Source organism: Podarcis vaucheri (assembly GCF_965113315.1).
Source record: "Podarcis vaucheri genome assembly, chromosome: 13".
Classification (NCBI taxonomy): domain Eukaryota; kingdom Metazoa; phylum Chordata; class Lepidosauria; order Squamata; family Lacertidae; genus Podarcis; species Podarcis vaucheri.
The window spans coordinates 7349074-7364547 of NC_138751.1; the positions used below are offsets into that span (position 1 = coordinate 7349074).

Below are 15474 nucleotides of genomic sequence, written 5' to 3' on the forward strand. Positions count from 1 at the left end.
CATCCCTGTTGCCTTAAACGCTGGATTCTAGGATGTGTAAAATACAGTGGTGCCTCGCAAGACGAAAAGAATCCGTTCTGTGATTCTCTTCGTCTAGCGGTTTTTTCATCTTGCAAAGCAAGCCCATTGACGGATTAGCGCCATTAGCGGCTTTTAGCGGCTTATCGGATCAGCTGATAAGCGGCTTAGCGGCTTAGAAAAAGGGGGGAGGGGAAAAACCCGCAGGAACTCGCAAGACATTTTCGTCTTGCGAAGCAAGCCCATAGGAGATTCGTTTTGCGAAGCACCTCCAAAACGGAAGACTCTTTCGTCTAGCGAGTTTTCCGTCTTGCGAGGCATTCGTCTTGCGGGGCACCACTGTACTGCTTTGTACACACCATCCATTCTGCTTTCGCAGCGGAATTATTTCACAGAGATTGCTACCACCTTGACAAGTATTGCGCTATTTTGATGGGCATGCCAGTCTTTCCACTCAATGAAATTTTGAAAGATAAACCTCCATTTCCAGAACACGTTGGCCAGAAGGCGATGTAATATTTTCATTGGCATAGCATGCTGGTAGAAACTGACTCAGGAGTATCAGAGAGATCTTACGGAGTGAGGAAAGGTTAACTCCTGCACTGCAGTGTGAGAAGGTAGGGCATGAAGACTTTCGCTTTCGGGACAGGAGTGGCCCTCACACCCACAAATTACCCCGTCCTCCAAGAAGATGAGAAGAGTCCCACTAGATTTAATTGAAGGTCTGCCTAGTTTCACACCCATAAGCTGGGCATGTAGTACGCAGACCTCCTCCAGCAACTGGTTCCTGATGTACAGTAGTGGCAACAGAACATAGTGGTTATATTTCACTGGGATGGGAAACAGGCCTTGACAGGTCTCAGTGGTGCCTGGTCCCTGCTGGGACTGGTACGGTGGGAGGTAGGAACATCAATGGCAGGTGGAGCCAGAGCCAATGAAAGGCAGAGCCAATTCATAGTTCTGCCCCCATCCTCCTCCCTGCTGAGTTCTAAAGACAACACTGCCCATTCACCCAGTTTAGAAATGCCATTTCAGAGCTTTTGGGGTTTGCACAATCCTGAATAATAATTGTGTCCTCTTGCTGCTGGAGTCAGCTGGACTGACAGGTTCCAAGCCTCCAAAGGACCACTGAAGATGGTCAGATGAGCAAGAGAGTTAGCTTTACCCCTACAACAGGAGGGAAAGGTCTGATGGCCGAAATGCCCATGTGGTTAGAGTGCGTGTCAGCTGGGGAGACTTGGGTCACACCTGCACCTTATGTTTATAGAGTACAGCTAAACCACCTAAGAGTCTTGTCCCCCCCCCCCAAAAAAAAAAGAATATTGGGAACTGTAGTTTGTTAAAGGTGCTGAGAGAGTTGTAAGGAGGCTTCTTTGCCCCTCACAGGGCTACAATTTTCAGAGTTCTGAACGTCCCTAACCAACTACAGTTCCCATGAGTCCTGGGGGAAGCCATGATAGTCAAAGTGGTGTCATGGTGTTTTAAATGTGTGGCTGGTTCGAATCCACTCAGCTACAAGGCTCCTTGACTGATTTGGGGGCCAGCCACTCTCATCTTAAGGCAACCTCAGAAGGTTCTATGGATAAAATGGAGGGCAGGGGGAGAAATATATATATATATATATATATATATATATATATATATATATTGAAGTTACCAAAGGAAAGACAATCTATAATATATAAGAAAGGGAAACAAAACAGGTGAAAGTTAAGTCTTCCTTGACATGGGCAATTTATCCCCATATCTCCTTCATATATGGCAAATCCCTAACCCGTGTTTCCGTATGGTGATCTAGATGGTGCGGTTGTGATTAGAAAAGAGGCTGGTTCTTTCACTGCAGAGTGAAGTGATTTTGACAACTTTCTATGCAAGGGCAACCTGCCGGGGCCTCCCGCAAGAGGAACTTTTGGAGGTCATTACCAAATTAATTGGGAGGTCTCTGCCAAAGCATCCTTCAGTAAGAGCTCTACACACCAGGTGAATGGGCACACCACCAAAGGCTTCTAGGGCAAGCCTTCCCTTTCAAACTCAAAACAACTTTTTAGTTTTTTTTGCACTGCTCCATATCTCAGTGCAGTTACAATACTGGCCTCGGGGCCCCACCTGCTGGTGTTCAGAAACACCGCAAAGGAAAACTACGGCAAGCGTTTGCAAATTTCAATATGGCCCCTGATAGGTGGCAAGGGGGCTTCCAGAACAAGCCCCCTGGTGCAAACGCTGGCAAAACTGCAACAAAACTTTCACACCTTTGTGCATATGTGCCCCCATTTCTTTCTTTGGTTTAATTCCGTCATTTACCATCCACAGGGGCAATGGGAGCCGTAGTTCAGCAACATCTAGGTTGGACACAGGTTCCTCAGCCCTCTGCATAGCTCAGTGGCAGAGCACCTGCCTTAATAATAATGATAATAATAATAGTGATTATGATGATAGTTTTATTATTTATACCCCACCCATCTTGCTGGGTTGCCCCAGCCACTCTGGGCAGCTTCCAACACATATAATAAGACATCAAACATTAAAAACCTCTCAATACAGGGCTGCCTTCAGATGTCTTCTAAAAGTTGTATTGTTGCATGCAGAAGGTCACAGGTTCGATCCCAAGTGGCGATAGGTGCTGTTTGAGTGAGGCAGCGTACGGCTTATGGCTGGTGGGGAGTGGGAGGTAAAGTGCCCCCAGGATCACACATTTACATTGCATGACAGTAATGTGAAGACCCTCCTGAAGTGGATGAGGATCATGGGGGAGAGATTGCCAGGGTGGATGAGGCGAAATGCTCTTCACAGGAGCAGGGGTTCACCTCAGAAAAAGAGGAAGGAAGGGGGAGGGAGACGAAGGAGGGAAGGAAGAAGACGAGAGAAAGAGGGAAGAAGCTGCAGACCTGCAGAAAGAAGGAACGGTGCACAGAGGGGAGAAAGGAGCAGAGATGAGAAGAGGAATGCGACAGTGACAGAAAGAAAAGGTAGAGGGGGAACCGAGAAGGAAGAAAACTGGACATTCCGAGAAAAGGAGGAACGAAAGAGCAAACAAGATTTTAAAAGTCAAGGAGGGCAAATCGGTGTCAAAGAAGGAAACCAAAGAATCAGCTGGAGAGGAAGGGACCCTCACGTAAGCTGAAGCAACAAGCAACATAAAGAACTACTACTACTAATAATAATTCTGGAGAAACTGGACGAGGAGCCATTGAAATATAGGAAGGCAAGGGACGAGTGCATTGGGGCCGCTAGCAGACCCGGAAAACAGAGAGGAAAGAAGTCACGGAATTTCAGATTTCCACTTGGCGCCATGTCCCAGGGAGGGTATTTTGAGGGCAGTGAGCAGCGGCAATACCAAGCCCTGGAGATGCCCCCTGCCAGGCCCAGCGGCACAGACCTGGGCCCCCTCTGTGAGTCGGAGCTGGCCTCCTACATTGGAGACGAGCAGTTGCTCTCGGAGCTGCTGCAGGGGGCCGGGCAGAGGGGGCCCAAGCCAAGCACCCCCTTCTCCAATTTCTTCCCTGGGGAGCCATACCCCTACCTGTCTTATGGAGGGGAGCGCAAGGTCCTCGGTCCCTTTGACCCACGGCCGGTCGCTGTCAAGGAGGAGCCACGAGGAGGCGAGGCCGGTCGCGCAGGCGGGCGCCACCCGTACAACCCCATGCACTTCTCGCCAGCCCACTGTGCCCAGGTGGCCCTCGCTCAGCCTGGCATCCGGGCCGGACAAGCACTGAGAGTCCTCAAGGTAAGGAGGAGAAGCACGGTCCCCCTGTTCCCAGCTTTGCTTTCACCCTCACCCAGCTTGGAGACTTTCTCAACTCCATAGCCAAATTAAAAAATGATGACCCCCAACTTTGGAGGTCATTGGTGACCACTCATCCTACTGGCTAAGTCCTCCTGTTGTGGTTGGAGGCAGAGATGCTTGTGAATGCCAGTCGCTGGGAGCCACAGGAAGGTGAGAGTGCTCTGGCGCTCAAATCCTACTTGCGAGGTTCCCACTGGCTGGCCACTGTGAGAACAGGATGCTTGCTGGGCCCCTGGCCTGACCCTGCAGGCTTTTCTTAGGGTCTGAGCTCCTCCTGACTCCAAAACCTGTCCACACTGGCACAGCTCCTTCCCCCACCCCATCTCTCAAACCTCAATCTTCTCCGAGTATTTATTACTGTTAACTATTGTTATTGAAAGTGCTTTAGAGAGTAAAAAGAAAAAAAGAAAGGGGGGGCAAGCCTGTCCCTTTCGGGGCTTAAATCTATAACCTGATGCACAGGCGAGAGCAGAGGAAGGAAGTGGAGAGACAGTGGGAGATGGGAAGAAGATGCAGTTAGGTCGGTTGCACATACTTAGGTTTAGTTACAGCAGGGACCGGGTGCACGGGAAGAGTAGGGGGTAACCCAGGTTGTGCCCTCCAGATGTTGCAGGGCTCCAGCCCCCTGTCAGCACCAACAATCAGGGATGATGCAGTTAAACAAGGTCTGGAGATCTGCACCATGTTTGTTGCCCCTGGACAAGGGCCTGTTTTGCCAAAGTTTGCACAGAAAAGTTGAGGAGAGGTTTTAAGGGAGCCAAGAGAGGGACAAAAATGAGTTCCTTTTTGGATCCCAGTTCCTTTCTATCTGGAACTATAGGGCTCAGTCCTGAAGTGTTTGCCTCCGTTCCTAAAACCTGACTTGCCTGCTCTCTTAATCCGGGACCCCAGTATCCCTCGTCAGCCCTTGTGAATGCAGTCTCTGCAACACTGGGATAAATGCATGATATAAGCTATAACCCACACCAAGAAAAAGGGGAAAGGAGCTGAGCTTAACAGGGGTTAAAAAAAGCCTCCTTCAACAGCTCCATTAAAGGGCCCTTCCCATGACTGCGAGTGAACGAGAGATAATTTTGTGAGATGATGTGCAGAGAATCGAGGATCTATGATGGAACAAGTAATCGACCAGGCAAAATTAGGTAAAACACAGGGACCACATGAGCTACCAGCAAAATACAGTATTACAAAAAAATTGCAGGACTGTTTAATGCAACCATTAAAAGACACTGCGAACAGGGTATTAAAAACCTGAGATTCCAGATACATGGAAGAAGGCATATATCACAGTGACTTCCTTTAACCTAAACCAAGGATCTGTGTTACAAGCACATACTTTTTCAGAAAGAAGGTTTTATAGTGGCGCAGCAATAAAACTGCCAGCATGCGTGTGGAAGCTAAGCAGGGCCCGGCTTGGTTTCAGATTGGATGGGAGACCAGGTTCCTGCCTTGCAGGGGGTTGGACTGAATGACCCTGGGGATCCCTTCCGACTCTACAATTCTAGGATTCTATAAGAGGGGTAGGTATTGCTTCCAGAGCAGGCTGGGCCCATAAGGGCATCTGGAGGCACAGCCCCACCAACCTCAGCCAGCCCCACCTGCCTACCTTCTTCTCCTCCTTATTTCATTGCTATTTATTTGATTATTTCTTTGATTCTTGCATGCACCCATTCCAAGGAGTGGCCCTGCCTGCCCGCTTCCTCCTTCTTAGGGTTATCTTTCAGAGCTCAGCAGGCAGGAAGGTGGGGACGAAACTAGAATCTGCTGTGTCTCTGCCTGCCATTGGCTGTGGTTCCACTTACGGCCCCACCAGTTTCAATGGTCACCAGCTGCCGGTGCTTATCCCAGAATCCAAGGGTGTGGAGCCAATATCTGGAGCATCAGGGAGGGCCCTCCTACAACCGGCAATCTCCATCTTGGCACGGAGGGTGTTTCTAGGCAGCTGCATATTCTGGGATGGGTGATGCCTCTTACAGGCAAATGTTTCACAGTGTCCACCCACGTTGTTGGCATTAAAATGCCAACCTGTATCTTTCCCCCAATTAACCCTGATTTATCCATTTCGGAGGAAATCAAATAAATTAATGATCATTATTATTAAAATCTGTTTTAAATGATCTATTAGTGATATCTGAATGATCCATTTACAGTATCAAGTATTAATCTTTATACTGTTTTAAAGCAGGCTACACTTTAAGCATATTTTGTGTGTGTGTGTGTGTGTGTGTGTATGGCTAAGCTTTTGTGAAAATTTGGTTTCATAAAAGTATTGGCCAGCTGTGGGTTTTGAGGCCTGATGCGCTCTCTCTCTCTCTCTCAACAAACAAACACACACACACACACACACACACACAAACAAACACTTCTGCTATTGTCCCTAACCCATGGAAGGATCTATCAATTTCAATTGTCTTGGTTTCTTGCTTTTTCCAATATTAAATTCTATTATTTGCATCTCTGTGACAATGTGAGATTTCAGTAAGACTCCTCGTGAAAATTCACTGGCCTTTTAGTGTGATTTTCTCGTAGTAATCACATTTTGTACGCAGTTTTGACTACCGTACACCTTTTGCAAGAGATTTCCCCAATATAATGCGCATATATATATATATATATATATATATATATATATATATATATTGCTAACACAGTCATTATTACCTTACCCTAACATGCATTTTTGTAAGCACTGATTGTTGCCTGGAGAACTGCATTGCAAAATTCAGAGCGTTCCAAAGGATGGTCACGTTTCGCTTTTGCAAGCTGTTTCGGAAACCTGCAAACTTGAATAAGTTTGAGTACGAAGCAAATAAAATCCCTGATTTTTTGCCCTTCCCGCTCCTCCCTCTGTGTCTCCGCAGGGCCCCCCTTGCAGCCCGTCCCCGCCCTGCACCCCCAAGGGGAAGAAATCGGTCAACAAAGACAGCCTGGAGTACCGGCTACGCCGCGAGCGCAACAACATCGCCGTGCGCAAGAGCCGCGACAAGGCCAAGCGCCGGGTGCTGGAGACGCAGCAGCGCATGGTGGAGCTGCTGGGCGAGAACGAGAGGCTGCGCAGCCGGGTGGAGCAGCTGGTGCAGGAGACAGAGACCCTCCGTGACATTTTCCGCCAGATGCCTGAGGCGGCCGGGCTTATCAAAGGGCTTGGGGGCTGCAGCTGAAGCTGGCCAGGATGGGGTGGGGAGCGAGGAAGGAGGTGGCGGCACTTAAAATCGAGAGGGGGGTGGGTGCGTGCAATTTTGAGTGTGTAAATAAAAGGGTCTCTCATGGCACATGTTTGCTTTAGTGATGTGTCCTTTTGCTTTATAGGAGGGAATTGGAGGAGGGCTGTAGCTCCGTGGCAGAGCCTCTGTTTTGCATGCAGAAGGCTGTAGGCTTCTCCCGGTACCTTTCTTGACTTAATAATATATTATTTATACCCCGCCCAGCCACTCTGGGCAGCTTCCAACAAAATATTAAAATACAGTAATGCATCAAACGTTAAAAGCTTCCCTAAACAGGGCTGCCTTCAGGTGTCTTCTAAAAGTCTGGTAGTTGTTGTTCTCTTTGACATCTGGTGGGAGGGCGTTCCACAGGGCGGGTGCCACCACCGAGAAGGCCCTCTGCCTGGTTCCCTGTAACCTCACTTCTTGCAGTGAGGGAACTGCCAGAAGGCCCTCGGAGCTGGACCTCAGTGTCCGGGCAGAACAATGGGGGTGGAGACGCTCCTTCAGGTATACTGGACCGAGGCCATTTAGGGCTTTAAAGGTCAGCACCAACACTTTGAATTGTGCTCAGAAATGTACTGGGAGCCAATGTAGGTCTTTCAAGACTCAAGGCCCTGGGAAGCAATTGCTGGCCATCGCAGGCAGTGCTGAGCTAAACCTGCCAACGGTCTGACTTGGGGTGGCAATCAGTGCTTTCTCCCCTAAAAAACAAAGTTTAGGGGTACTCTCATTTTCCAACTCATATTGAAATACTGCCTCTCAGTGAGGCCAAACATAGAGCTGCAAATTAAATGTTTCCAGTGTGTTTTAAGTGCAATATACAATGTTACCTGAGATGGCGATGGCGAGCCTTATGGAAAATTCAATGCATTTTTAAAAATGCTTTAAAAAAAAAAGCATTTTCAGATCGGTTTTTATATATGTGTGTGCAGATTCCACCCTGACATCCCCAGGTATTTTTCACAGCCTTAGACCCTGGGTGGCCATTGCCAGTGGAATATAGACAACTCTGAGCTAAAAAGGGCAATGGTCTGACTTGGAACGAGGCAGCTTCGTACGTCGCAAATTGCACTCATGCCCTTCTGCTCCCGTGCTAATGAAAGAGATACAGGGCTCTTTCCACTAGAGATGCTAAGGACCAAACCTGGGGCAGCATTTGCAAAACCACTGAGCTGCTGTGGGGAAGAAAATTAGGGTGTAAGGCTGGAACGAGTGGGTCGGCAGCAACTCAGGGACAGATTTATGCATGGCATGCTTTCAATCCAGTACTCTCTGCACTCAGCGCAAGGGCCAGGCCAAGCTAGTCCTCAGTCGCCATGCAGAAATTGCAGTAGCAAAGTATTTTAAATCAAGAAAGAGCCACCTTTGCAAGATCTGGGACCTTCACAAGATCCTTCACAAGATCAGGGCGGAACAGCAGGAATGGCACCGGCAGCTGGCATCCTTGGGCAACTGCCAGGGCCCACAGCTGTGACCACTCCTTATGCCTACTCGGCCACCCACTTTAAACCCAGCTTTAATTTCCCACAATGCTCCTGGCATAGCCTTGCTCCAGGGCGCTGTGATAAAATCAAAATGGCGGCTCAGCTAACCCACATGGGGCTGCTTGGAGTGCCACTGTCCTCTGCAGTCAAGTAAGCCCACCAGGGACGAGGCTGCTTAGTTCAGAGCCCTGTTAGGAGATCATTGATTTCAATGAGTAGTCCGACTTCTCCATAAATCCTTAAAGCACTATTGTCAGGGCACACGCCCTGTCTAAAAATCCTAAAACGAGAGCTGCAGACTTGTGTGCAAATGGCACACTTCGTAACAGCCCCTTCAAACCTGCAGCCGGGATTCAAACTCAGATCTCCCTCCTTGCTGCATCCTCTCCCTTGGCCTGTCTGGTGCCCTCTAGATGCTTAGAATTACAACTGTCTTCGGTTCCAGCCTGCACAGCCCAAAATATTGGGGGGGGGGGCGGGACATCAAGTAGGCGAAACTTTCCCTATAAAACCTGACCCTCCATTTCTTCTTGTCGCCTGGAGGAAACATAGACTTCTCCTTGAGTTATACAGAGCCGATTTGTGGCATGGGGGGCGGGGGAGAAGGAGTTGCAAAAGGGCCTCAAGCTCAAAGTGGACCCCAGTTTTAGACCCCTGTTTATTTTGGGGCATTTGATAAATCCCATAACTTATTTTCAAGCCCACTGGACTAAAAGGGCGAGCGAAATAACAAAGAGGATGGAACAAAATATTTAAGAGGAAAGGTTGTTGCATCTGGGGCTGTTCCGTTTAGGGAAAAGGCGACTAAGAGGGGAAACGATATAATTTTATATAAAATTACGGATGCCCTCGAAAAAGTGAATAGAGAAAAGTTTTTCTCCTCTCTCACAACACTCGCTGAGATCCAATGCATCTGAATGTTGCAAAATGCAGGACAGGTAAAATAAAGTCCTTCATGCAGCAAATAGTCAGACTTTGGAACTGGCTCCCACAGCATGGCGCCTGAAGAGGACTGAACAGATTCCTGGCTTTGGGTGGGGGCAATCCTTTACAATCCTGAAACTCAAGAGCCATCAGGTTGAAACTGGTTGGCAGCCGCTTACAGAGCTCTCTACGCCCTGAGATGTGATGATGCCCAGGGCCTTGCAGAGCCAGGCAGAGGCCCGGGCCAGGTAGACAATGTGCCCCCCGTTTTTTTTTACCCTGGGGATAACTGAAGTCTTATAAATAAGTACTGTATATAAATATTTTTCACAAAAGTTATGCTGACAAATAATTTTATTTCAAGGCTTGAACCATATCTGCATATAAAGACAAAATGGAAAATACAGTGGTACCTTGGGTTAAGTACTTAATTCATTCTGGAGGTTCGTTCTTAACCTGAAGCACCACTTTAGCTAATGGGGCCTCCTGCTGCTGCCGCACTGCCGGAGCACAATTTCTGTTCTCATCCTGAAGCAAAGTTCTTAACCTGAAGCACTATATCTGGGTTAGCGGAGTCTGTAACCTGAAGCGTATGTAACCTGAAGTGTATGTCATCTGAGGTACCACTGTACAATAGCGCTTTTTAAAAAATACATAGGGAATGTATGCTGACCAAGGCCCCCTTTGGAATCGGAGGCCTGGGCAAAGTGGCCCATATGGACCCCACCTCTGTCTGGGCTTGGTGATGGCCACTGGCTTAGATTCTTCTTTGCCTTGTGGGACTCCGGGGCCCATTTCCTTGTGCTCATTTCTCTCTGTTTCTCTCAGACACACACACACACGCAAGGGTTGCACAAGCTGGTGGTTGATGTTACAACCTCTGGAGAGCAGCTTTTGGGATGGAGGTGAAGCGACGTTTGCTGGCCGCCCTGCCTCCCTTGGGTCCGTGCATCTCCCAAGAGACCCCCTGCGCCTAGCGGAAGCCCCCGGTACTCGGGATTTTCCCAGCGCCCTCTTTGCCAAGAGTTCGGCTCCTCGTATCCCAAATTTGCTCGCTGTCCCCGTCCAGGCAGGGGTGCAGAGGAGCCGGCCTCAAGGTAAGCCTTGCGTCATCTTGTGAAATAACCTGTTACACCACCGAGAAGGAGAAGGAACTCTGCCACAAACCACAAGTTGTTCTGCTCCCCCATCCTGCTACAAACACCCCCCCAACTTTGCAACCCTCGCAAGGGTGTCCTCGCCCCCCAACCCAGACTAGTGCTGGGAGCCCCAAGTGGAAAGACAGACCGCCACCCTCAAAACCAGCTCTCCCCCCGACCGACCGAGGCCGGACCCACAACCCTCCCAGAAGGCGCAATGGCCCCCTACCCGCCGCCACCTTCCCTCTTTCCACACCGTTGAGGTCTCCCCACCCCCAGGCCATGGCTCATTGCAACCGGCCGGGTTTGCGAAACTCCTTTCCTGAAGCGTTTCAAGGGGAATGGGAGGGAAGGAGAGGGGAGAATCCGTTCCGACATTTCTCCGATGAAAATAGGGGCATCCCATTCCATCACGATAATTTTACTATTTATACGCCACATATCTCAATGGCTTGCCCCAGCCACTCTGGGCAGCTTCCAACATGTATAAAAAAACATAAAAAAATTAAACTTTTTTTATTTTTAAAAAACCTCCCTATACAGTGGAACCTCAATTTTCGAATGTCTCTGTTGACAAACGTTTTGGCTTTCGAACACCGAAAACCCGGAAGTAACTGCTTCGGTTTTTGAACGATTTTTGGAAGCCGAATGTGCCATGCGCCGTTTGTTTTGAGTTTCCCTATTGTACTGAGGCTTCCGCTGTCAGTTTTTGGATGTTTCAGAAGTTGAACGGTCTTCCAGAACGGATTACATTCGAAAACCGAGGTTCCACTGTACTAGATTGCCTTCAGGCGGCTCAGGGGTCAGATAGCTCCATACCCTCCAACATTTCTCCAATAAAAATGGGGACATCCTAAGTAAAAGCAGGACATTCCAGGATCAAATCAGAAACCGGGACGGCTTCTCTAAATCAGGGACGTCCCTGGAAAACAGGGACACTTGGAGGGTCTGCCAGAGAATTCTGGGAGCTGTTGTTTTTAAGGGTGCTGAGGGTTGTAATAATAATAATAATAATAATAATAATAATAATAATAATAATAATAATAATAATAATTTATTTATACCCCGCCCATCTGGCTGGGTTTCCCCAGCCACTCTGGGCGGCTTCCAAAAGAATATTAAAATACTGTGATACGTCAAACATTAAAAGCTTCCCTAAACAGGGCTGCCTTCAGATGTCTTCTAAAAGTCTGGTAGTTGTTGTTCTCTTTGACATCTGGTGGGAGGGCGTTCCACAGGGAGGGTGCCACTACCGAGAATGCCCTGTTAAAAGCCCCCCTATTCCCCCTCACAAAGCTACAGTTCTCAAATTTCCCTATCATGAGGGATTTATTGTTAAACCACTCTAGCAATATTGCAGCTCTGGGGTCTTGTAACTCTAAATGTCTTAAATTAAATAGTGCCTTTTATGCCCAAAGGGGAAAACTGGGGCATTCTCAGGTAGAACACATGATTTAGGGGCAAATCGGAAGAAACATGAATCAGGTTTTCCGTAGACAAAAAATAAAATAAAAATTAATGGATAGGCCCTTAATGCGAAGTAGAAATACCATAGAAGTGATCTGCCGCAGAGGTTTTTCCAAAACTTCTTTGCCTCCAGAGAGGAGGGATGAAATAATCTGGCAGAGGAGGGTTTTGGGGGTGGAGGGCAGGGGAACAGGAAGATATAAGTTTAGTGTGAAAAGAAATCACAAGAGAGGTAAAAAGAAAACCGCTACTATTAGATAGGAAGAGGGAAAAGAAAAGAAAAAGCCTTCTTTGCTTAGAGACTCTGGAACAGCAAATTCTGCCTAAATTGGGGAGGCTGAGAGACACAATGCCTCCAGAACAGACAATACAGTAGTTTCTGTCCTTGTCTTGGGGAAAAGCTGAGCTGTGGAACTCCTTGCCACAAGGAAAACGCTGTGGCAAAGGACTTAGTGATTTCCAGAGATGGATTAGGTGTTAGCAGAGAGCGATGTCAGTCATTGCCAACCGACTATATCAAACCATTTTGTGACAAGGGGGGTCTCGGTAATTTCCATCCTTCTCTAGTGGACCTTGAGGGGATAAGGTCTGAAATCCCTCGCAGCGCAGGAGACCCCAGTTCAACGAAGAGGAAGTTACCAATATGTAGGTGGAATTTGGGGTTGGTTTCGGAGCTGGGGGGGGGGCAGGCGAGAAGCCATCTTGCCCTTTGCTTCAGGCCAGCAAAATGCCCTGGGCCAAACATGCTTAAAAGAATCTGATATGTCTCCAGGGATCCCAGGACACTGTTGGAAAACCACTGCAAAATACATTGTGAAATGTTAGGCCTGCAATCATCAAACCAACAGCCATTGAGCCTCAGACTTGGCACAGGGCTGCAAGGGCCTCTGGTGGCCACGAGTGGCGTTAACACAGGACTTCCTGACAGACATTTGCCTCCCTCCAAGGCCTCAAGCAAAAAAAAATGTTATTTATTTCCCTCCGCTGCTGCTGGATCCTTTCAATTGGCGTTACATGGAATCGAATCTGGGACGACTGGCTTACTATTTCTGCCAGTTGCCTCAGCTGCTCTCGGAGAAAAGCCCGTCTAGTTCCAGCATCCTGTTCTCAAATAAATACTGTACATACATGGCCACGTGCCATGGATTCGTGAGCTGTGATTCCTGCATTGCGGGGGTTGGGCTAGATGACCTTTGGGAACATTTCCATCTCTAGAAATCTACGATTCTGTGCTTAGAGTCTTCAAGAGCTGCTCTTTAGGCACGCACCGCAGGGCTTGGTTTGCAAGGCAGCTGAGCAGGCCTGTCGCCGGCTGTTGTCGACATGATCAATCTGTTCTTCCTTGCTCCAGATCAGTGGCGTAGTGTGGGGGGTGCAGGGGGGGCCGGCCACACCGGGCGCAACATCTGGGGGTTAGGGGGCACAAATCCACAGGTTAGGGGGCGCAAATTACTTGCCTTGCCCCGGGTGCTGACAACCCACGCTACACCACTGCTCCAGATTAACACATAAACACACACACACAGAGAGAATCTTTAAAGAATATTTAGAAAACTATGGTATAAAAGGAAACATCCTGGCAGAATTAGACTGATCCCTGTATTGTATGAATATAAGTTCGTAGGGAGGTAAAAAGAAACTATATAAGAAATATGTAACTGTGCAGTATAAAGTAATGAATAGACAAAATATAGTGAGATTAATTGGAAGTCATTTTTAATTCCCCCCATAAGTTTTATAATTGCTTTCAATTCCAGGAGTATATATGATGATAGTTATATTAATCTTGTTGTATCTTATAGTGTGGTGGTTTGTTTGATTTTTCTGTTATTTGTTTGTTTGATTGTATGTTTGTTTACTTCTTTGTCCGTCTGTTTTATCATAAATGTATTTATTTTAAATTAATAAATAAATTTTGAAAAAACCCACAAAAAAACCCCACACACACATTCTGAAGGACGCACACATCACGAAGGAAAGTGTGTGCGTGCAGGAGAGGAAGCAATTGAGAGGGACTTGAGTGCAAACAGGAAAAAAGACACGGTAATGCAGAAGTCAACCTGCTCACATCCCTCCTCAAAAATTTCCTGTAAGCCCCACCTAAGGGAATTTCACTCAGCAGGGAACAATTGGAAGGCCAAAGGTCTAAGGCTGAGTCTAAGCAGAAGGAGATTTTATTTACAGTGGTACCTTGGTTTATGAACTTAATCCATTCCAGAAGTCCAAAGCGTTCTTAAACCAAGGCGTGCTCTCCCATAGCAGCGGTGGACTCAATTTACAAATGGAACACACTCGACAAGAAGCGGAACATTCTTATTCCAAAGCAAAGTTCACAAACCAAAACACCTACTTCCGGGTTTGCAGCGTTCTTAATCTAAGTTGCTCATAAACTAAGCTGCTCTGAAACCAAGGTACCACTGCATTTTATTGTGTTTATGTGGCAGCAAGAAAGAAATGATTACTGGCCACACCTGTCTGAATGCAACTGGGAAAACGTGCCTGTGTAAGTAAGTAAAAGAGAGGCAAAATCTCTGGCCTGGGAACGGTTAGGATTCATGGATCTGTCAATTCCAGTTTTCTCGATTTCTAATTTTTCCAATCATAAATTCAATTCTCTACTTCGTTGTAACAATTTGCAATTAAAGGGGGGGGGAATCGTTGTGAATATTAGTCAGCATTCTAGTGTGAATTTCTGCTAACGAACACATTTTTGTAAGTGCTTTCATACATATGTATGTGTGATCATTGATGTTTCTAAGTGACATACATAAAAACAAGCCAGCTGGAACAGAAAAAGTCTCAGTAACGCGAAGAGTGTCCCTGTCTAATTTCAGGTGGGAAGGAGTTCCATAGGCTTGGGCTCCACTCTATGTACATTTTTGCAAAGCAATTTCCCCCAATAATGCATTTTTGCATGCTATTTTCACCAATATATGCATTTTGATGCACACTTCACCGTAATATGCACATTTTTGCAAAGCATTTCCCCTTTAATGTAATGTGTTTTTGTACACATTAACTCCACTGGAGAACCGAATTGTAGCATACAGAGATGTGCAACTTGAAAACGAGTAATAAAAATACTTTGGGGGAAGAAGAGAGATGTGCGACTTTTGAAGGATGGCTGATTCGGTTAGCGTATTGTTTTAGAAAGCGCTGCTTTCTCCCTGATCCTTACCTAAAGGTTGGAAACTGCCCCCTTCTGGTCAGTGAGTGCCTTCTAGGTAGGCCTTTGGGGCAGATCTCCCCAAATGTAAGGAGAACTAAGCAACATGTGTCTTGAGTATGATTACCAGATTTTTTTCAATGAATCCGGGGACACTTTTTTTTTGGAAGCTGAGTAGCAACAGGGAGTCAGTAGTGGGGATGGTGAGGCCATAGCTGTCAACCGTCCCTTATTTGGTGGGAAACTCCCTTATCCCAGCGTCGTTTCCCGCTGCTGTCCCGGATTGATG

General features: G+C 47.3%; 1 protein-coding gene across 1 annotated transcript; it reads left to right on the forward strand.

The window, feature by feature from the left end:
- Positions 1-1671: 1671 nt before the first annotated feature.
- On the forward strand, positions 1672-7008 carry CEBPE (CCAAT enhancer binding protein epsilon). Its single transcript, XM_082195887.1, has 2 exons — positions 1672-3742; positions 6661-7008. The coding sequence occupies exons 1-2, from the start codon at positions 3308-3310 to the stop codon at positions 6958-6960; spliced, it is 735 nt and encodes a 244-aa protein (XP_082052013.1). The 5' UTR covers positions 1672-3307; the 3' UTR covers positions 6961-7008.
- The last annotated feature ends 8466 nt before the right edge of the window (positions 7009-15474 follow it).

Bases quoted from the DNA above. Each gene is read 5' to 3' on its own strand.
- CEBPE (XM_082195887.1), top strand. From the start codon at position 3,308: ATGTCCCAGGGAGGGTATTTTGAGGGCAGTGAGCAGCGGCAATACCAA. The intron at 3,743-6,660 runs GTAAGGAGGAGA...GTGTCTCCGCAG, and splicing joins AAGCACTGAGAGTCCTCAAG to GGCCCCCCTTGCAGCCCGTC.